This window comes from Lithobates pipiens, unplaced genomic scaffold, assembly GCF_037356315.1.
Source record: "Lithobates pipiens isolate NorthernLeopardFrog02 unplaced genomic scaffold, aLitPip1_a1.2 Scaffold_25, whole genome shotgun sequence".
Lineage (NCBI taxonomy): Eukaryota > Metazoa > Chordata > Amphibia > Anura > Ranidae > Lithobates > Lithobates pipiens.
In genome coordinates, this window is record NW_027507787.1 from 64,957,855 (window position 1) to 64,980,273 (window position 22,419).

A 22,419-nucleotide genomic window follows, 5' to 3' on the forward strand; every position below is an offset into this window, starting at 1 on the left:
TAAAATCTTCATTATGCTATTCAAAATAAAAAATAAAAATCTATTCTGAACCATCTCATTTCATTGTGGCCTGTGACCAGTTACCAAATCACTTAAGTGGCCCTCATACTTCAAAAGGTTGAGCACCCCTGCACTATAAAATTTCCACTACGGTATCTGTCCCTCCCTTTTGGCTGACATGGAGTCATGGAAACATTTTGGAACACCAACATGAATACCGAATAATAAGATGATGAACGTTTATAGACAACAAATACAGATCTGTGAAGAGTGCTGATGACATTATTAATGTTAACAATCATTAGGTAATAGGGACCTACCCAATATTAGCCTTACTCCCTTTTTCAGGAGTATTTCCTTTATAGTACTTCTTACACATGGCTGCAGCTCCACATCTGCTAATGCGACCTTAGAATGTATCAATGTAACCTGTACAAAGCCAAAAACATAGAAAATGTAAGCTCAAATTATGCTTTTGTATTAGCTTGTCACTTACATACCTCTAATGAGGAAAACCAAACACATTAAAACACTGTAAGAGCTTCTAGACAAGCATGGCTAGTTTTTTGTTTTTTTTTAGGATGTGAGAGTTTTTAAGAACAGTACTTTTGTGATCAATAAGCACCAGTTCTAAAAAATTCTAACAGTTCAAATAGCTTCCAAAAAGCAATACATTACATACAAAGTATCATAATGAAAAGTACATCATTTTCCTTATTCTAAACGTATCCTCTTAAATTTATAGAGGTCCTGGTCCCTGGAACCATAATTCCTAAAATCAACCTACCACCAATCTTAAAGTGAAACTAAAAAAAAAGTAGAAAAATAGTGCTAGTAGGTAAAGGTTTATTTCTGTTAGAAGTGACTTTACACGTCTCTTCTGTCAATAAAATTCTTTTAGTTTCTCCTATCAATTTTTTTCTCATTTGAAAAACAAAACCAAGGAAATTTCCAAGCTCAACTTACCAACCAGCCTACGACCACCTGAACTGACCTGTCCAATAGTATGCGTTAAAAACAGCGGTTAAGTTGCATACATTTTCAAATACATGCGAAAGCCAAAGTCCCGGCAAGACACCCCATTTTCTGTGGATCTAACTCTAATCTCTATGAGTCTCCAACAATGGCAGCACATGCATTTTAATGGACAGGTGGAAGGCATGTAAACCTGGAGGGAACCCACCCCTCCTTAAAGCCACAGAAAATGGGGTGCCTTGCCAGGGCTCTGTGGCTTATGCCTGTATTTGCAAATGTGTACAACTAAACCCCTGTTTTTAACGCATACTGTTGGACAGGTACATTTCGTTGGTCGGAGGCTGTTCAGTATGTTGAGCTTGGAAATTTCCTTGGTTTTGTTTTACATGCATTGCCCTTCCAACACTCCTAGCTGCAGTGACCAGTTATAGTTGGGGGCAGTCAGTGACCACTTGTTTTTACTGTGAATTATATTGGCCAGGCAACACACTGGACACCTTTGCTGCCATAGTGCTGTGTGCTGGGTGTTCAGTGTACACCTGTGCCTTTAAGAAGGGATGGGCTCCCTCCAGGTTTACCTGTCCATTAAAATGCATGTGCTTTCATTGTTGGAGACCAGGGCCGGACTGGGAATAAACCAGCCCTGGAAAAAATGTCATGCCAGCCCCATAGCATTATTATACAAGCCCAACATCATAACGTCATTATTTTCTTGTTCATGAAAGGGAAAACCATGTATTTTAAAGCACATTTGAAAATTGTATTATATATAGAGAAGACATATATGAAAGCACATAGGGCTTTAAATAAATAAATAAATAAATAAATTCAGATATATTATATATATATATATATATATATATATATATATATATATATATATATATATATAAAAGCAAATTTCAGTTAAAAGTGGTCAATCATCAAAGGGGACACCAGGGACTCTGGGGATGTAGGGGGGACTCGGGTGACCAGAGACCACCTTCCACAGAAACAATACACTAAAGTAAGGGGGTGGGGTTACTGATATAAAGGGGGAAACCTTTATATCAGTGCCCCCTTACATTATTGTATTCACTCCCCCCTTACATCATTTACCCCCCTCAGACTGGCCTAGTGGTGCTGTCAATGACCTCCTCTTAGGTGCACAGTGCAGGGCTCAGTCAATCGGCTCCAGCTTAGTGGCTCTGGTTTTATCCTATAGACTCCTCTCCACAGTCCACACACGTCTGACTTCTCCCATGACCCCCCATCCTGGCAGCACTCCCACTCTTGACTCTTCTGTAGGTACCCCCCCCCCCCCCAGAGACTGCAGACATAATATAAGACAAGAGATGGTCAGAGACCGTGTACACGATACAAGAGATCGTCAGAGACTCATGACATGATACAAGAGATGGTCAGAGACTGCGGACCTGGTACAAGAGATGGTCAGAGACTCCTGACATGATACAAGAGATGGTCAGAGACTGCGGACCTGGTACAAGAGATGGTCAGAGACTGCGGACATGGTACAAGAGATCAATGCAGCCTCACCAGAGCCCATCAAATGTAGCCTCACTGTACCCAACAATGCAGACTCACTGTGCCCAACAAGGCATCCTCACTGTTCCCATCAAATGCAGCTTGACGGTGCCCATGAATGCAGCCTCACGGTGCCCATGAATGCAGCCTCACGGTGCCCATGAATGCAGCCTCACGGTGCCCATGAATGCAGCCTCACAGTGCCCATGAATGCAGCCTCACGGTGCCCATGAATGCAGCCTCACGGAACACTGATGCTACTATCACACAAGATGTTCTAGGGGGGCGGGACCTTGTTACAGCTCTTCTGACAACACACACACAGACCCAGCTCCATGAGACACAGTGCTCCCACTGCGTGTGACAAACAAGAGGAGAAGGCGGGAGGGGAGGGCTGTAGCCAGCCACAGATCAAAGCAGCCCCAGGGCAGGCGGCCTACTGGGAAATTTCTCAGTATTCCGGTAGGACGCACCGGCCCTGTTGGAGACCTGTTGGAAGTTAAGTCCACAGAAAATGGGGTGCCTTGCTGGGGCTCTATGGCTTACGCACGTATTTGCAAATGTGTGCAATTAAACTCCTGTTTTTAATGCATACTACTGGACAGGTCAATTCAGGTGGTCGCAGGCTGCTCAGTAAGTTGAGCTTGGATATTTCCTTGGTTTTGTTTTACAGTAAAGAGCATATAGCTGTCACACTTAAGAAAGGTAAATCAAGAGAAGGCAGGTCATACATTATGCATTTTTTTCCTTCAACCATGGATTGAAAGTAAGAAAGTTGCTTGAATCCCGCAGTGCTATTGTGTTCTGCCAGTGGGGAGCCACCCCCACTGCCAAAATACAATACCTGAAGGGCTGGTTGTACTCAAGAATGGATGATTTGACTTCAGTACAACCAGCCTACCCATTGACAGATTGAAATTAGTCCAGTTCCTGCTAAAACAGCTGAATTTCGATCTGTCTATGGTCAGATTTAGTCTGGTAAAATACGCAAGTAAGCTGTCCATAGTCATACAGTAAATGTTTCCATGCTCACCTTAAGTCATATCCTGCTTTAAACCTTTATACTTTAACCATAACTTTAACCTAAACCTAGCCATTACAACTAACCCTTAACCAAAACATACCCTTGGACTGAACCACTGCCCCTGAATCCACCCCCTTTGCCCAAGCATCAGTGTGACAGGAGCCAGCGCTAGAGGAAGCATGTGGCTGCTGTAGAGAGTACTGATCATAGAGGCGTGCAGGAGATGTTTTCTTCCATTCCATCAGGACATGTCCTCCAGGGCTTTCGCCTCTATAATTACACTATAGAGTGCTGCCTGAGTAACATGCAGCAGAGACATCCCCTGCATCCCCCTAGATGTGCACGCTTTATCCAAGCAGCGCCGACTAGAGGATATAACATTTATTACAGAGGTATTTATAATACAGCACTGAAAACGTACATAGTGCGGAGACGAAGAGTAGGGAAACCAGCGGCCGGGCGCCCTAGGCAGCAATGCACCCTAGGCAGGCGTCTAGTTTGCCTATTGGTAGCACCGGCCCTGACATACTCTAACTTTTAACCCTGAAACCTAACCATTAACCCACCCAAACACCTAAATTTAAAGTAAAAACATAACAATACCACTAAAATGTTCCTGCTCTAAAATAAACAATGCAGCAAAGACTATGCCATAAACTATTATGAAAAAAGTTAAAGATCCAGGACAAAATGCTAATTATACAGCATAGGTGTCCATTTCACGCTTTTTTGTTTTTGTTTTTTTTCCAGTTTTCTCGACACCTTAAGGGTCCTTTCACACGGGGCGGATCAGTTCTGATCCGCCCCGTGGATATCCGTTTGCTCAGCGGGGATCACTCCGCCGATCCCCGCTGAGCAGGGAGATGACAGGTCCGTCTCTGCATACTGCGCAGGGACGGACCTGTCACAGCGCCGCTCTCCCCTATGGGAGATCGGATGACGACGGACCGCAGTGCCCGTCGTCACCCGATCCGATCCGCAGACGGATGGAAAAATAGCTTTTTCCTCCGTTACACTTTTTCGGATCGGAGCGGGTCGGATGTCAGCGGACATGTCACCGCTGACATCCGACGCTCCATAGAGCTCTATGGAGCACCCGTTCAGGTCCGCCTGAAAAACTGACAGGCGGGCCTGAACGGGACGTCAGTGTGAAAGGGGCCTTAGAGTATCTCTTGAGGGATTCAGTATCATTATTATGAAAAATAGAATGAATTGTACCTCTTTCTCTGGATAATCTGTTTTCACCTCTGCAGCCATTTCAACACCTGCCGCACCTCCACCCACAACAATCACATGTTTAGCTTTCTGGACCTTGAAAAAAAAAAAAGGAAAAATAAGGTTAATTGACTAGCCCACAGCTAAACCTTATATATGGCATTCAGCCATTGTGCTACAATAAACCATCATTCCAGGTTCTTATCGTTCCTTACCTGTGAGAGATTAGTAGCAGCCAGCTGAAATGAAATACAACTTGGACAACAGAAGTATAGAAAAAGCTGCGAGTCACACTGCATCTTAAATTCTCCATGTTGTTTTATTCCCTGACAACGTGAATGATATTCTATCCCCACCCAACATACCCCACTCTTAAGCCCCATTTCACCCCTAAGGGTTGGCTCACAAGCATTAGAGTAGGTACAAACTTCGCCCTTGGGGCGAAACACGTCTGGGAAGCGTGGTATGTTGGGTGGAGACAGAATGTATGCATTCACTTTGGCTTTCATGGAATAAAATAACATGAAACATTTAAGATGGAGTGCAACCCTCAACTTTTTCTATACTTCTGTGGAAGCAGAGATGGGCTACAAAAAGAAAAAAGAAAAAGGTTGGGCACACATATATAAACGGTGTTCGCACCACACATGAGGTATCGCCACTAATGTTAGCAAGAGAATTACAGCACTAGTCCCCCTCTGTAACCCTAAACAGGTAACCTGTAAAAAAAAAAAAAAATTGTAAACGTTGCCTATGTAGATTTTTAAGTACCGTAGTTTGTCGCCATTCCACAAGCGTGTGCAATTTTAATGTCCGATCGGACCGTGTTGTCGGATAATCCGACCGTGTGTGGGCTCCATCGGACTGTTTCCATCGGAATATCCGACCAATAAAGTTTTAGAGCTGGGCTATAAAATTTTCCAACAACATGATCCGATCGGACTTTGTCCGATCGTTGGTAGAGAATTCCGATCGGACAATGTGCCACGCATGCTCAGATCAAATTCCTAGACCAAAGCTATTGGCTACTAGCCTGAACATAGTCCCATCGTAACGAAATAACGTCACCACGTTCTGAACGATCGGATTTTCCGACAACTTTGTCTGACCGTGTGTATGCAACAGTTTCGGACAAAATACGTCGGACAAAATCCAACGTATTTGGTTGTCAGAATGCATATTTTACAAAAAAAGATTGGGGTTTTTTTTATTGATTAAAGTGCTTTTTTTCCAAAAAATATTGCAAAATACTGCGTAAATACTGTGTAACATAAAAATTTGCAACGATCGCCATTTTGTTCTCTAGGGTGTCTGCTAAAAAATTTTTTTAAATCCTCTAAAAAATATATTATGTTTAGGGGTCAGAAGTAATTTTTTTAGACAAAAATGTTGATTTAAACTCAAACAAAAAGTGCCAGAAAAGGCTTGGTCTTCATTTTATGTTTTTGGAGGGTATCATTGCTTGCTAACAGTTTTTTTTTTTTTTTTAAAGAGAACTAGTCCAACCGTAAAATGTAGAATGAAAAGAAAACACATTCTCTCGTATTTAGTTTTCAACTTAAATGATTTCACAGCAATATGAAACTGAATTGATTTAGTGTTGATGCTGCATCAACTGAACCCTTCTTTTGAATCACCTAGCTACAGCAGCACAATATAATAGACAAGTGTGTAATGGAGCTATTTCCTCTAAAATGTCTGACCAGTGACCACACCAATATTTTACAGTTATTGCGCTCTGGTCTCCAGTGACCCCTTCCACCTGATCACATTCTCCTAAGACACCGTTGTCATGGCAACGTGTTCAAGTCTTTAGATCAATAAGACATTTCTTACTGTTAATAGAAGCCAAACATGATCTCCAAGAAAGAAAAGATAATGATCAGAGCAGACAGTCCATTTTATGTGGACTACAATGACCTCAAAAGTAAACCTGTCTGTAGCCTACTGCTTAAAAAAGAAAATGCGCACACTCAATTATGTCACACAATAGTGGCCCTTTTATTATTATTATACAGGTTTTATATAGCACCAACAGTTTGCGCAGCACTTAACAAAATAAAGGCAAACATTACAGTTACATAACAATTTGGTACAAGAGGAATCAGAGGGCCCTGCTCATTAGAGCTTACAATCTAAAAAGGAATGGTCAATTGATACCAAAGGTAATAGCTGTGGGGAGATGAGCTGATGGAGGAAGTAAAACGGTGTTAGTTAGAAACAGGATAGGCTTCTTTGAAGAGAAGGGCTTTCAGGGATTGTCTAAAGATGGATAGATTAGGGGACAATCGGACAGATTGGGGTAGGGATTTCCAAAGGATGGAAGAAGCTCTGGAGAAATCCTGGAGGCGAGCATGGGAGGAGGTGACAAGGGAGCTAGAGAGCAGGGGGTCTTGGGAGGACCGAAGAGAGCAGCTTGGCTGGTATTTTGGGACTAGGTTAGTGATGTAGCTGAATGGCTTTGTAAAATATTGTTAGCACTTTGAATTTTATTTGTTGGGTGAGTGGAAACCAGTGGAGGGATTGGCAGAGAGTGGTGGAGGACACTGAATGGCTGGTAAGGTGGATGAGTCTGGCAGCGGCATTCATTATGGACTGAAGGGGGGATAGTCTATGTAAAGGTGATCCAATGAAGAGGGAGTTGCAGTTGTCAAGGCGAGAGATAACCAGGGAGTGAATAAGAAGCTTGGTGGTGTCATTGGTTAAAAAGGGGCGTATTCTGGAAATGTTGCGGAAGCTAAGGCGGCATGATTTGGACAGGAATTGTATGTGGGCATGAAAGGACAGTTCAGAGTCTAAGGTTACCCCTAGCACTCTGGCATGTGGGGACGGACTTATAGATAGGCTGTTGATCTTGACAGAGAAGTCAGGGGAAGGGACACGTGGGGGAGGAAATATTAAGAGCTCGGTCTTAGATAGATTCAGTTTGAGGAAGTGGTTTGACATCCAGGCTGATATATCTGTTAGTAAATCAGTGATACGTGAGGAGATTGATGGGGTGAGCTGAGGGGTAGAGAGATAGATTTGGGTGTCATCAGCATATAAATGGTAGTGGAAGCCATGGAGGGATATCAGCTGACCCAGGAAGGATGTGTAGAACGAGAATAGTAGAGGTCCAAGGACAGAACCTTGGGGGACCCCAACGGTAAGAAGAGTTGGAGAAGAGGAAGTGGAGTTGTAAGTGACACTGAAGGTGCAATGAAATAGGTAAGATTCAAATTAACGGAGAGTGCAGCCATGGAGACCAAGCAAATGGAGTTTTTTGAGGAGGAGGGGTGGTCAACTGTATCAAAGGCAGCGGAAAGGTCCAAGAGTAAGGGTCCTTTCACACGGGGCAGATCAGTGCTGATCCGCCTCGTGGATATCCGCTTGCTCAGCAGGGATCGCAGAGCGATCTCCGCTGAGCAGGAAGATGACAGGTCCGTCTCTGCACACTGCGCAGGGACAGACCTGTCACAGCGCCGCTCTCCCCTATGGGAGATCGGGTGATGACGGACAGCAGTGTCAGTCGTCACCCGTTCCGATCCGATGACGGATGGAAAAATAGCTTTTTCCTCCGTCACACTTTTTCGGATCGGAGCGGGACGGATGTCAGCGGACATGTCACTGCTGACATCCGACGCTCCATAGAGCTCTATGGAGCATCCGTTCAGGTCCACCTGAAAAACTGACAGTCGGATCTGAACGGATCGGTAGTGTGAAAGGGGCCTAAGAGTATTGAATAATGACCGTTGGTTTTGGCTGTTAGTAAGTCGTTTGAGAGTTTTAGGAGGGCAGTTTCTGTGGAGTGCTGTGGGCGAAATCCAGACTGAAGGGGATCAAGAAGGTTATTCTCAATGAGGTGGTCGCTCAGTCGGTTGTAGACTAAACGTTCAAGGAGTTTAGAGGCAAAAGGGAGTAAAGAGATGGGTCTTAGGTTGTTAAGATTGGTGGGGTCTAGTGAGGCCTTTCTTGGTATGGGAGTTACTAGCCCATGTTTTAGAGGTTGGGAAAGATGCCAGTAGAGAGTGAGAGGTTGAATATATGCGTTTAAGAGTGTATGATAGAGTCAGATGGTGGCTGTAGTATTTGAGAAGGAACAGAGTCCAGGGGGCATTAAAAAATTTAAAAGAAAATGGGCTATAGGATAATTAATTGGACATACATGCGTGATCTACTCTGGCTGAGCAGCAGGTGAACAAACTTGACAGCTCAGCTTGGCCAAGGTGGCCAAGGTGACCCCATGAGCTTATATCACGTGGGGAAAAAAAAAAAGCTATTGATCAGGTTTTCTAACATGTCCAAGTTTCTGCACATAGCCGATAGGATAAGGAACTTCCAATACATACACTATATATTAAGTATTGGGACACCTGCCTTTACACACACACACACACACACAAACTTTAATGGAATCCCAGTCTTAATCTGTAGGGTTCAATATTAAGTTGGCCCACCCTTTGCAGCTATAACAGCTTCAACTCTTCTGGGAACGCTGTCCACAAGGTTTAGGAGTGTGCCTAAGGGAATGTTTGGCCATTCTTCCAGAAGCGCATTTGTGAGGTCAGGCACTGATGTTGGACGAGAAGACCTGGCTCACAGTCTCTACTCTAATTCATCCCAAAGATATTCTATCGGGTTGAGGTCAGGACTCTCAGCAGGCCAGTCAAGTTCCTCCATCCCAAACTCTCTCATCCATGTCTTTATGAACCTTGCTTTGTGCACTGGTGCTCAGCGATATTGGAAGGGGCCATCCCCAAACTGTTCCCACAAAGTTGAAAGCATAAAATTGTCCAAAATGTCTTGGTATACTGACGCCTTAAGAGTTCCCATCACTGGAACTAAGGGGCCAAGCCCAACTCCTGAAAAATAACCCCAAACCATAATGCCCCCTCCACCAAATGATTTGGACCAGTGCACAGAGTTTGGGGTGGAGGAACTTAACTGTCCTGCACAGAGTCCTGATCTCAACCCGGTGGAGCACCTTTGGGATGAATTAGAGCAGTTACTGTGAGCCAGGCCTTCTTGTTCAACATCAGTGCCTGACCTCACAAATACACTTCTGTAAGAATGGTCAAACAGTCCCATAGATACACTCCTAAACCTTGTGAACAGCCTTCCCGGAAGAGCTAAAGCTTGTATAGCTGAAAAGGGTGGGCCAACTCAATATTGAACCCTACAGACTAAGGCTGGTATGCCACTATACTTTTGGCAATATGTTGTATGTGTAGCGCTTGCCCCCAAAGGGGCCGCTGATGATAACAGGTCCTCTGTTCAGCCATGAATCTCAAAACCACTAAGATCCCCCTGACACACCCGGATCACCCGTACCAAATGATGTGTTAAGTATATTATGTCAAAGCAAGTAAACAATGCAAAACTTGGCATTAAGTAATAAACAATTCAAGCTTGCAGAATTAATAAAGCAAATTGAGTCCTAACACAGGAGAAAATACCTAACGTTAAACTTTATCTGAGGTAACTATTATTGACCAAAATCAGACCCAAAATAACTCAATAACAATGTTAATAAATGCACTCTGTAGAGAAACCCCATATGCGGGTATCCGTGAGTTTTCCCACCCCTTAACCACTTACTGAGCCCCCCATTAGTAAATTTACTGCTACAGGGCAGCTCTCCTATGCAGAATCACATGTATATATACACATGATTCTGCACTTCCGCCTACAAGGGGCGTGGCGGTGGGCTGCTTCTGCTGTGATTATTCACAGCAGAAGCCGATCTGCGTGTGCTGGGCAAATGATGACCACCAACACCTGATGATTGTTGGGCAGAGACTCAGAATGGAGCTCTGTTTATATAAACAAGGCAGAACTCCATTATGACAGAGGGAGAAGGGATGGATTTTGTGTCCCTGCAAAGCAGGGAATGAGATCCATCACTTCCCTGAGTAAAAGCAGCACACACACGATAGAAAAACATTGGTTAGGCACACAGCTAATCATTGGATCGCCCTAAATGTTTAATCCCCTTCCCAGCCAGTGTCATTAGTACAGTGAGTGCATATTTTTAGCACTGATCACTGTATTAGTGTTACTGGTTCTCGCAAAGTGTCAGTTAGTGTCCGATTGTCGCCGAAATATCACACTTCCACTATAAGTCACTGATTTCTGCCATTACAAGTATAAAAAAAATACAAATCAATGCACGCTTATTGGGATAGCGGAAAGTAAAAATTTATATATATATTTTTTTTTTTTTTTTTTTATTAATGGTCTTTTTTTTTGTTCATAGAGCAAAAAATAAAAAGTGGAAAGTGGTTCTAAAATAAAACCTTTTTATTTTTACCTTAATGCTTTCCATGTTTTAGTATTTGCTGTGTGCCCTTACACCCCCCCCCCCCCCCCCCTTACCCGAGACCTGTATTGATCCACTGCTGTGCCCGTTACATCTGATCTCCTCTTTCCCTGGTTTCACCCATTTTGCCAAGGCAGCAGAAACCATTGGCTCCTGCTGTGGTTAGTCAACCCCTGTGGGCAGAGAGCAGTGGGCACAGTGGGATGGCTCACAGAGCAGGGAAGTATAACAAGTTTATTATTTTAATAAAATACAAAAACAAACAATTTAAATTTTTGTTTTTGGGTTTAGATATGCTTTAGATTTAAACTGATTTTTATACATAGTTTGCCGCCCCCCAAAATATTTAGCACTAGCCGCCACTGATACTGACTTTTATTTAATAAATGTGTGATTGTTCCACAAAAAGGTATTTTATGGGGTACTCAAGTACAGGATAGCTACATTTGGAAGAATCTTGTGTTCCTTGTAACCTTTTGTAAGTGGTTAGAAATGTTTTTCATCCCACAAAGCAATTAAAAAAAAAAAAAAAAAAAAAAAAAAAAGATTTGACCCCCAACTTGTGTAGGTGCAGATTGGATACTTTCCTTTCTAGACATGTTTAGCAGAATAAAATAATAATAAACCAGCAAAGTGACAAATACAGTATCTGTTACTGAAAAGCATAAGTTTGGCCACAAGGTGACGCTGTTTAGTTAGAACACGTACTGTGGCCAATGCACTCTGCCAATATACACATACAGAGGAAACGCTTTCATGTTCTACACAACATTTTAAATTATAAAATTGATTATTTCCAATAATGAGCCAAAATAACAGACATTCAGCTGATGGAATGTGTACAGCATCAGAAAAGCTTTAGTTATTTTAGAAAATATATCAGTAATTTACTTATATTGGTTTATCAAAATTCGAAATATGCATGTTCTCCAAAATGTAAATCAGTCTAAAGTAGCACACATATATTCAATATATTCCAATACGTTTGTCAAAAGTAGAAAAATATCCCAACTACCTCAATATAGGAGGCTACCAGGGACTCAAACAACCTAGGTGTAAATAAATCTCCATGATTTCACTCTGAATCCCAACCCATTTTAGATGTTACAAGAAAATACATTGTTAAAAATCCAGCAATAAAACAATGATATATTCCTAGACTAAGAAAACACTGGGAGGAGATGATAGAATATTACAATCCAGATTACACGTAACTTCTTTTATTCCGCACATCACATAAGGTGCGCTGCTAGATGTAATCTCCCACACACATTACAATCTGAGTGTACAATCTACATTATTTCTAGAGCAAAGACCTGACTACCTGGATGCAGACTGTTTGTAATATGAGGACCTACCTAGTCTTTCCATAGTTTCGATAGATCTAAGGTTAGTTGTATAGAGATTGAATGGTTAGATTGTAACGTGCATGGTGAACCTAAAGCCTCGTACACACGATCGGACTTCAAACAAATTTTCCCGTGGATTTCTGTCCAAAGGGCGTTGGCCGTGAATTTGTATTGCATACACACGGCAGGATTTTTTTCAGCCAACTTTCACCAAATGACGTGGTTTTTCTGCTCTTTATCGCCACCTTTGGTCAACTTCTGTTTTGTTGTCTGATCTTTTACATTGGTTCTGAGCATGCGTGTTTGTACTTTGGACTTAAGTCCGATGGTTTTCTGTACACACGATCGGACTTTGCTCCATCGGACTTATGTTTCCAAAAAGTTTGTTTGCAGAACGAACTTTTGTCCGATTAAAACCGAAAAAGTTTGTCCGATGGAGCGTACACATGGTCGGATGTTGCCTTAAAAAAGCTAATTTGCATGTTTCTTGTCAAAAAGTCCGATTGTGTGTACAGGCCTTTAGGCTGTTCCTGATTTGCATGCGGCTCACAGCATGAGGTCCGGTGCATCCCTGTTCTCTGTTTCGGGGGCGAATCAGGTCCAAATTTTTTCCTGAATTCGGACCTGAAACAGGACCCCTGTGCAATCAGCTCTGTGGCCACCCCGGAGATGTGTGAACCGGCTCTATTGAGAGCTCATCACAAGCTTCTGTCGTGTGAATTGGATGCGTGGAAACCGGCACCCAATTTGCATAAGTGTAAACCCAGCCTAAGGCTCCATTCACACCGAGGCAGTCTGGATCGGGGGCAGAATCCTGACTTGCCGCAAAACATGGGACACCCTTACGATCCAGTTACTTCCAATGGCACCCCAATCGTGGCGTGATTTTGCCACAATTGTCACCCGACAAATTGTGGCTAAACTGCACAAGCAAAATTTAAGGATGCCTGTCACCCCAAAAGTACTTCTTTTCAAGGATGTTAACAAACTTTGTTGGTTTCCTACCTTTTGTTATTTTGAAGAAACAGCTGTGTTTCTCTGTATCCATCTGGAAAGTGAATGTGAATGGGAGTGATTTTAGAATTATCAATCAGCTGCCACACTTGCAGGGTTCTTGGGGAAAGTTTCAGGGTCTGCATCCCTTTAGACATTTCTCTTTGAGAGTATCTCACCACAAATTTTTGTTTCAGGGGATGCCCAATTGTATCTTAGTGCAGACCACTGGGAAAATCAGTAATCCAATCACTCAAGCAGGAAATTACATATCTCGGGGCATTTTGTACACCATTTGTGTACAGCAGTGGCGGCCGATGTAAATTTTTTTGGGGGGCGGCAAACAGTTCTCCTGCTCTCCACGGGTCATCACATCAATGGTGGCTTCCGTTTACTCCCTCCTCCTCAGCAGCCAATCAGGAGTCTTCTCTTTTCGGCCAATCGGAAAAACCTGTCTCTCACCTGCTTCCGATTGGCCGGATTGAGGATCAGTGTTTCAACAGTGAATATTCATTCGCTGTTGTAACACACCTGGGTGGGCTTCGGTTGCATTCTGTTACCCAAGCCCACCCTATTTTGAAGCCTATTACAGACTCAGACTCTAAATAGGTGCTTAAAAAACAAAACAACCTGGCCGCTGTAATTCATACACCCGGGGGTCAGACGCATGAATAGGGGATGGCCACGGCGGCTGTGGATAGATGCATGTTATGCTATGCATGCATCTATCCACTGCATATAGGAGGTGGCCTGGAGAGAGGGAGCGCCCAGGAGCCCCTAATGGACGGGCTGTCACTGGTGTACAGAAAAGCCTCCAGGCTGCCATATGGCATTGCATCTTACAGAAAATGACAGCGCTGCAGATTGAAAACAAAAGCTAATTTCAAATAACTTTAGTTTACAATATTTATTTGCTATTTTTTTCTCACAAAAGTGGACTTGCCCTTTAAATGGACCTCTGAAGCCTCCTCTCTTTTGCTGAAGGTGATTGGGGACAGTAGCAATATAAGATTTAGAACACTTGGTCTTCTCCATCAATGTATCTTTTATCAAAATTATTAAAAGCCAGCATCTACAAATACTGCAGCTGCTGACTTTTAATAAATGAACACTTACCTGTCCAGGGCGCCCGCAATGTTGGCAGCAGATGACGAGCAATCGCTCATCTCTCGGCTGCCCCTGCCGCCATCCTCTGTCAGAGAATCGGGAAGTGAAGCATTGCGGCTTCACTGCCCGGCTCCCTACTGTGCATGAGCGAGTCGCGCTGCGCGTCTTCACTGGTCCCCGTTGTGTTCTGGGAACTGTGTGTTTCCCAGAACACAACGGGGGGCGGGCATCTGCGGCTAGCTATGCCCAGAAGTGGGTGCAGATACCTGTATTATACAGGTATCTGCACCCCCCTGAAAGGTGCCAATTGTGGCACCGGAAGGGGGAAGGGTTCCGATGAGCGGAAGTTCCACTTTAGGGTGCAGCTCCGCTTTAACCTCAATCTAACAGGCAGCTAATACAGAAAGTTCAACTGTACTGTAGATACTAGAGAGGAAAAGGAAGCAGGGAAGGAAAGTCTTTAATAAATAAGAGACTTTGAGAGGCAAGAAAAATAAAATGAGACCTGCTCGCCCAGTAGTGGTCCTCCACTTGTTAGGATGTGTTCTTGTAAAAAGAAACCTCACTCAATATATATCTCTGCACTTTAAGTTATATATTAAATATATAAATGTTGAAAGCCAAGTATAAATCATGTGTGTAGCAATGCATTTCACTTTGCACACTTACCTCTGTTACCAGATCTTCATACATCTGAATGGCTGCATCCTTGGTGGTTATTATGGCAATCTTTCCAGGAAAGGGACCAACGCTTCCTGTAGCAATTATGAGATGGGAGAAGTGCAATTCCTAAATAGAGCATCAATAAGGAAAATCAAGACTCATATTTACAGTGGTCATGCAGCAATAACAAGAAGATTTCAATCCTCTTAACTAATAACTATTCATACCACAAAGCCCTCTCTCTATCTGGCACACATAAAAATATAGTTTATTTCCATTAAAATATAGGGGGTTATTTACTAAGGAAAATCCACTTTGCACTGCAAGTACACTTGGAAGTAAAGTCGCTGTAGATCCGAGGGGGACATGCGAGGAAAATAAAAAAAACAGCATTTTAGTTTGCACATGATTGGATGATAAAATCAGCAGAGCTTCCTTTCATTTCAGATCTACCCCTTAGATTTAGAGCGACTGCATTTCCAAGTGCACTTTCAATGCAAAGTGGATTTGCCTTTCGTAATGTTATATTTAATACAATAGTAACATTACATAAAAGCAGTTATGATCCCATAGGTTGATTATTCCAACATTATATATAGTTGTAATTAGGGATGCACTGATACCGAGTATTTTGACTAATACTTTTAATTGTGAAAATGCTTTCAATACCGAAATGGATACTTTGTTGTGCGATTTGTGTCTCTACAAAATGAATGGGTGCAAATCGCACACTACAAAGAATCATATGTGATTTAAACAGGAATGCAGTGTAGTTCTAGTCCGAATCGCATGCAATTTCCACCACCGCTCCTGTGTATGTGAACCTAATAAAGAAATCACAGTGCCATGTAGTGCAGCAATAGGCAGTTTATTAAAATGTTATAAAAACTCATAAAGTAAATATATAGTTAAATCCCGATCTGCAGTGTCCCAGTTCCACCGAAGATAAAAAAACGGGGCTGAAGGAAATGTCCCCAAGCTGACATCACTTCCACCTTATACCCATAGGAACTTCTCCTCAAGTGACTGTGGTTTGCCATCATTGGCAGGACAGGGACACTGCAGATATGGATATGACTAGATAATTACTTTAAAAGTTGTTATAACATTTTAATAAACTGCCTATTGCTGCACTACATAGTAGTTTCATAGTTAGGTTGAATAAAGACACCAGTCCATCCTGAGTGAGTGTCCACAATTGTCCCTATCCCTGTACATTGCACACTCACATCAGTCCCTACCCTCAAGGAGCCCACAATCCAAGATCCCCATTCATATACTAGGGCCAATTTTGGACAGAAGCCAATTAACCTACCTGCATGTCTTTGGATTGTGGGAGGAAACCGGAGTACCTGGAGGAAACCCACGCAGGCACAGGGAGAACATGCAAAATCCAGGAAGGTAATGTCGTGGTTGGGATTCGAACCAGCGACCCTTCTTACTGCTAGGTGAGAGTGCTAACCACTACACCACTGTGCTGCATGGCTATTCGCTTTTTTTACTGGGTTCACACACAGGAGCGGTGGGGGAAATTGCATGGGATTCGGACAGGAATCACACTGCATTCCTGTTCAGATCACGTCATTCTTTGCAGTGCAATTTGCATCCATTCATTTTGTATGGAAGCAAATCGCACTGCAAAATATCAGTATTGGTATCGGCGAGTACTTGATCGAAAGTATCAGTATTCTCACTTACCGATAAAACGGTATTGGTGCATCCCTAATTGTAATAATGGAAAACAAAATATCTGCCAATATACACACCACCCATTCTCCACAACTATCATATTGTAAGGCAGGGCTTGACAAATCCCAGGTGCCCCTGCCAGACCACCCACCCACCACAGGCACCCAATTCCAACATCCAAAAAAACAAAAAACAAAAAAATCCAGCTCTGCTGCCAACTCACATCAGGGCTAAAGTTTTCCCTTACCTCTCCAGACACCGAGATCCCCGGGCACTCTCTGCCCCCCCCCCCACCAGACCACATGCCGCTGTGTGGAAAGGCTCCCCCCCCTCAGCTCCAGCAAATCTGTACACACCATGGCCCACCAGTCTCCGCGCGTGGCTCTGGAGACAAGCTAGGTGGTGAGCAGAGTCCAGTCTGCATAGCATGCCACACACCAAATACTTCAGCCCCAACAACCTAAAGTGTCAAATCCACACACCCCAGGAGCCCCAAAGGGACACACATCCCCCAACACCACCCAGTGAGAAAGCCGTCCCACCCAGCAGCACCACAACCGAAAGAGACATCCGCCCAAACCCCAAATAAATCAAATATATTTTTTTTAGCTGGCTCCTAGATTCAAAGCAAATTTGTCAAGCCCTGTGCTAAGGTAGGAAAAACCATCTTTCTAAAATATTTTGATGGTCACAAATAAGTTGAAGGGTAACAGTTTCTTGACACATTTCCCACTCCTTGCATTCAGTGTCTGCATCAGTGCACATGCAAGTGCTTTATACAACCCTCAATGCACAAGCAGGTATACCACCTCTTTTATTGCATCTCAATGGGTGGTTGTGGCCCCCGGGTCAGAGGGTTCCAGGAATGTCAGCATGCAGGCTCCACAAATTGTACGGCCCCTGTACGGTTGTGCACATCAGGTCTTACAGTGTATTTGTAGCCAAAACTTTTTCAAATAGTTTCACACACAATAGGGAGGATATTAAAATCTCATGCAGGGCTATTTTTTTTGTGTCTATATACTGCTGAGGAAATTCTCTTTCATTTCTTGTCTCAGAGGCACAACAAGAAGAAATCTCCCAAAGTGAGGGGAATTCCCTTCTAATGCCACGTAAACAAGACCGGACTTTGACAGCAAAGGTCCGACAGAGCGAATCCTTCAGACAATTCGATTGTGTGTGGGCTCCATCGGACCTTTGCTGTCCAAAAATCTGACGGACTTTAGAAATAGAACAAGTCCGTTCATTCGGAAAGTCCGTTGAAAAGTCCGCTCGTGTGTACGCTGCATTAGACAGCTGTCTCCATTATAGTTTTCCCTTCCTTATGGTTCTAGGGACAACTAAATAATTTTGGATTTTCCCGTACTTTGCTGTCTAAGGGACAATAGTTACAATTACAAATGGAAAGAGACAGACAGCAATAAAGGCGTGCCAGAGGGTAAACCCTTCCCCTGATCCATCCAAAACTAAAACAAGAAAAGTTTTACATCTGAAAGGAAATAGTAGGTATTCTGGACAACCACCCTTCTTGTAGGTACACCAACAGGGGCCTCAGATATCTGGAGACAAAATGTCTGTCTTTATTGAGCACGAAAGAAGCTTATATTCAGTATAGAACAAAGTGGGGGGGTGGTTAGTTTAATGCATACGTGTCTAGGGTTATACCAGTTTGTAACTTGATGTATATCTATCAACAGTTAGATAGGACATCTGGTCATTAGTCACATATTTTAGTTGATTGCCTAAGGCTAAACAGGATATACATTCCGAGAACATAAGGAAGGGGGGATACTGTGCAAGCATTCTTAGCCCACGTACACACGGTCGGAGATTTTGCCAACCAAATCCGTCGGATTTTGCCCGTTGGATTTAGTCCGACGGATTGTGTCCAAAACTGTTGCATACACACGGTTGGGCCAAGTTGGCGAAAAATCCGATCCTTTAAGAACGTGATGACATAATTTCGTTACGATGGGACTACATTCAGGCTAGTAGCCAATAGCTTTGATGTAGGAATTTGATCTGAGCATGCGTGGCACTTGGTCCGATCAAAATACTCTACACATGATCGGATTAGGTCCGTCCGGCCCAGTTGGTCGGGAAATATTTCCAACATGTTGGAAAATTGGTTCGGACGGAGATTCGGACGGAATCAGTCCGATGCATACCACACACAGTCGGATTATCTGACGACACGGTCCAATAAGACTCATTCCGACAGATTCTCCGACCATGTGTACAAGGGCTTACACAAGTTTGAACTTACACGATAAGGGACTTCATACAAAATGGCAGGGGGTACAAAAATGGAGTCATGATGGTTCATTCATATTATTACATATACAAAATGGAGTTGTGAATGTTCATTCATATTATTACAAAAAGGCGCAGTTCGTATATTAAATGACAAAATACAAGGGGCTTTTTACATGATCCTTTCAACATCTGGTCACAGTTTAGTTCTTCTAAGCTCTAAAAAAACAGGGAACAGGCCCTTGTTGAGAAAGGTTGAGAACCCCTGTGTTGTACATGGTGGGAATGGGACAGTTGTGTTGATTCAGAACACTACTAGCATTGTATTTACCTCATTGCTTTCTAGGACCACGTTTTGGGTCTCCAGGTTTATTCCAATGACTTTGCTTTGTTTGAAGCTGTCCTGGTATGAATCTGTATAGGAAATGAAGGTCTTTCTTGCAAAACCTGTTACACAAAAAAACAATCTTTGACCAAACTTGCACGCAAATCAATACATTCTCTTCATATTTGCACGATAGTTATGTCTGCAACAACCAGTGATGAACTAAGTGACCAGCTAAGGAATGTAATAGCCAAATTGTGGAATGTGGAGTCATTCCTGTATTTGTTCTGTTGGGAAGGACCATTGAGGACCTTAATGTTGCCTGCCCAAGAGAAGAACAAAAGGGAAAAACAAGGGTTATTCAATTTAATGAGGACCTGCTTAAATCAATAAATACTGCATGTCCACATAACCAATTTATCCATTTTCCTCCCAAAGTAGTGGTATCAATTATTAATAAAAAAAAAAAAAAAGGCGCAACAAGGGAGAGAATAGGATTATCATGGTGCAAAAATATTCAAGGACAGAAAAAAACAAAAAACAAAATTATAATATCAAATTTTAATAAATATCACATAATAGTGAAAGTACCAAAAATAAATAAACAACAAAACAAAAGACTAAAACAGAGAAACATTAGTACAATTGAATACTAGAGCATAAAATACATATATTCTATCCAGTTTTCAGACAGCCAAAAGTATGGAGCGTGTTGGGCCGGAATGGCATTGGCCTTTAGGTGCTGTCTGGTCAGTCCTTCCCTACATGTTTCGCCATACAAATGGCTTCCTCAGGGGTAAATAGAATATAGTCTCAAAAGAAGTAACAACAGTTCTACAAAAAAAAGAGGAAACAAGAAAAACATATACTAGTTAAAATACATGAAAAAAGGGGCTGCACGATACACGTAAGCCTGCAACATAGATCTGGACACACCAATACCATCCGATCACACACACCCATCCGTAATGCCCATGTGTGACCAAATACCTACCCCTCAATGGCCTCGCATGAAGGACCGCTGGGACGCAATCATGCAGGCGGCGACCGCCTTATAACCACCTTAGTGTAGCTGCAGGGGGTAAAGAGGCCTATCATAAAAACTGAAAAATGAGAAAGAAAAAAGGAAAAAAAATTTTTTTTTTTTTATAAACATATAACTTCATAATGTCCATAATGTCGAGATTGCCCTAGACTTAGGGCATCAAGACCCAGAACAAAAATGCATTATATAAATGCATCCAAGCCCACAAGGCCTTCATTGGTTACCTACCACTTTAAAGAAACAAAGAAAGAAACGACAAAGGAGGCGCTGAAGAAAGCGTCCCAGCGGTCCTTCATGCGAAGCCATTGAGGGGTAGGTATTTGGCCACACATGGGCATTACGGATGGGTGGGTGTGATCGGATGGTATTGGTGTGTCCAGATCTATGTTGCAGGCTTACGTGTATCGTGCAGCCCCTTTTTTCATGTATTTTAACTAGTATATGTTTGACCGTGGAGGAGGAAAACTGCAGTGAGAGCCGCTGGAGGGAACAAGATCGGTTTTCCCATACATCTCTTTCACATACTGTTCAAGTGGCTCTAGAACACTAGAGCAAGTACATCCGCTTGAGCTATTAAAGCTGAGCGGCCTTCCCAGTGCAAGCTGAGTACATTTATAGTGTGACGGAGGGACGCTGTGTATGTGGCCTTTCCTCCCAGAAGACGTCACTGCTAATGAAACATGTAGAAGTTTGGCGACTCTCGGTGTCCGCCTGCATTAGCCATTGAGCACCATCTAGTGCTCCCTGCTCTACACTATCAGCCTGCTGATCCACCCTCCTGTGAGGCTTGTAAGTGAACACTGTAAGCTTTCAATAAACTTTGATGTTTAGTATGGACTTTGTGATGGAGATTTGTATTTCTTTCCTGGCATTCCGGGATGACTGTGGAATGACGATCATCGTTTTCCTTGCTGACCGCCCAGCCTGTGTTAACATGGTATGTGCTTTTGGCCATTATAACCTTTGGCCCATCTTTTCTGATAAGAGGCGTGATGACTATTCTTAGCCCGTGGTGGATCTCTTTACATCTGAGTTGGAAGAACATATGCTAATGGTCTTTGCTCTCACTATGGACTTTACAATTTCGTGTTCGTTTGCACATTTGTTGTTATTTTAATGCACGGTTAAGTGTTGGATATATATCCGCAATTTATTGAATGCTGTTCCATATTGCACTCTCTGGCACTTTATCTACTGTTTTTTATTGGAACTTGCATGTTTAAATATTTGCTGTCTCATATTGCACTTATAGTTTGCTGTTCCGTATTGCAATTATTTGTTTGATCTATAGTGCTGCTTTGACACATATTTTACGAGAATTCATATTACAATTTTTTAGTAAGCTGCTTTTTGAGTTTTACTTACCTAGTATGGATTTTCTACAATGATATATATATATATATATATATATATATATATATATATATATATATATATATATATATCTGGATCAGATCAGGTTTTGCAGCACAGAAGGTTTTTCAAAAAACCGATTGGAACAGTGCCACTGCCTCCAATAAGCTGCGACTTGTCATTGCATGATAAATTGCTCCAATGTGAACCTAGGCTTAAAGTAATTTTAACTATTTTAAATATGCAGCTTTAACCACTTAGAGCACTTTTTGCGATTTGGCACTGCGTCGCTTTAACTGACAATTGTGCGGTCGTGTGACGTGGCTCCCAAACAAAATTTACATCCTTTTTTTTCCCACAAATACAGCTTTTCTTTGGGTGGTATTTGATCACCTCTGCGGTTTTTATTTTTTGCACTATAAACAAAAAAAACATTATTTTTTACTTTTTGCTATAATAAATATCCCTCAAAAATATATATAAAACTTTTTTTTCCTCAGTTTAGGCCAACATATTATTCTACATATTTTTGGTAAAAAAAATTTTTTTTTACTGTCACTGGGACATTATTGCGGATACATTTTGACACATTTTTGGGACCATTGG

At 42.4% G+C, this 22,419-nt stretch overlaps 1 protein-coding gene across 3 annotated transcripts in view; it reads right to left on the bottom strand.

Annotated features, from left to right (window-relative positions):
* Positions 1-22,419, bottom strand: part of AIFM2 (AIF family member 2) — a 76,396-nt gene that overhangs the window by 21,531 nt on the left and 32,446 nt on the right. For all 3 annotated transcript variants that reach the window (XM_077454568.1, XM_077454567.1, XM_077454569.1), the window contains exons 3-6: positions 19,422-19,537; positions 15,155-15,274; positions 4,742-4,834; positions 321-429 (exon numbers count right to left, since the gene is read on the bottom strand). In XM_077454568.1, the coding sequence (XP_077310694.1) occupies positions 321-429; positions 4,742-4,834; positions 15,155-15,274; positions 19,422-19,537 (438 nt within the window). The remainder of the gene's footprint in view (positions 1-320; positions 430-4,741; positions 4,835-15,154; positions 15,275-19,421; positions 19,538-22,419) is intronic.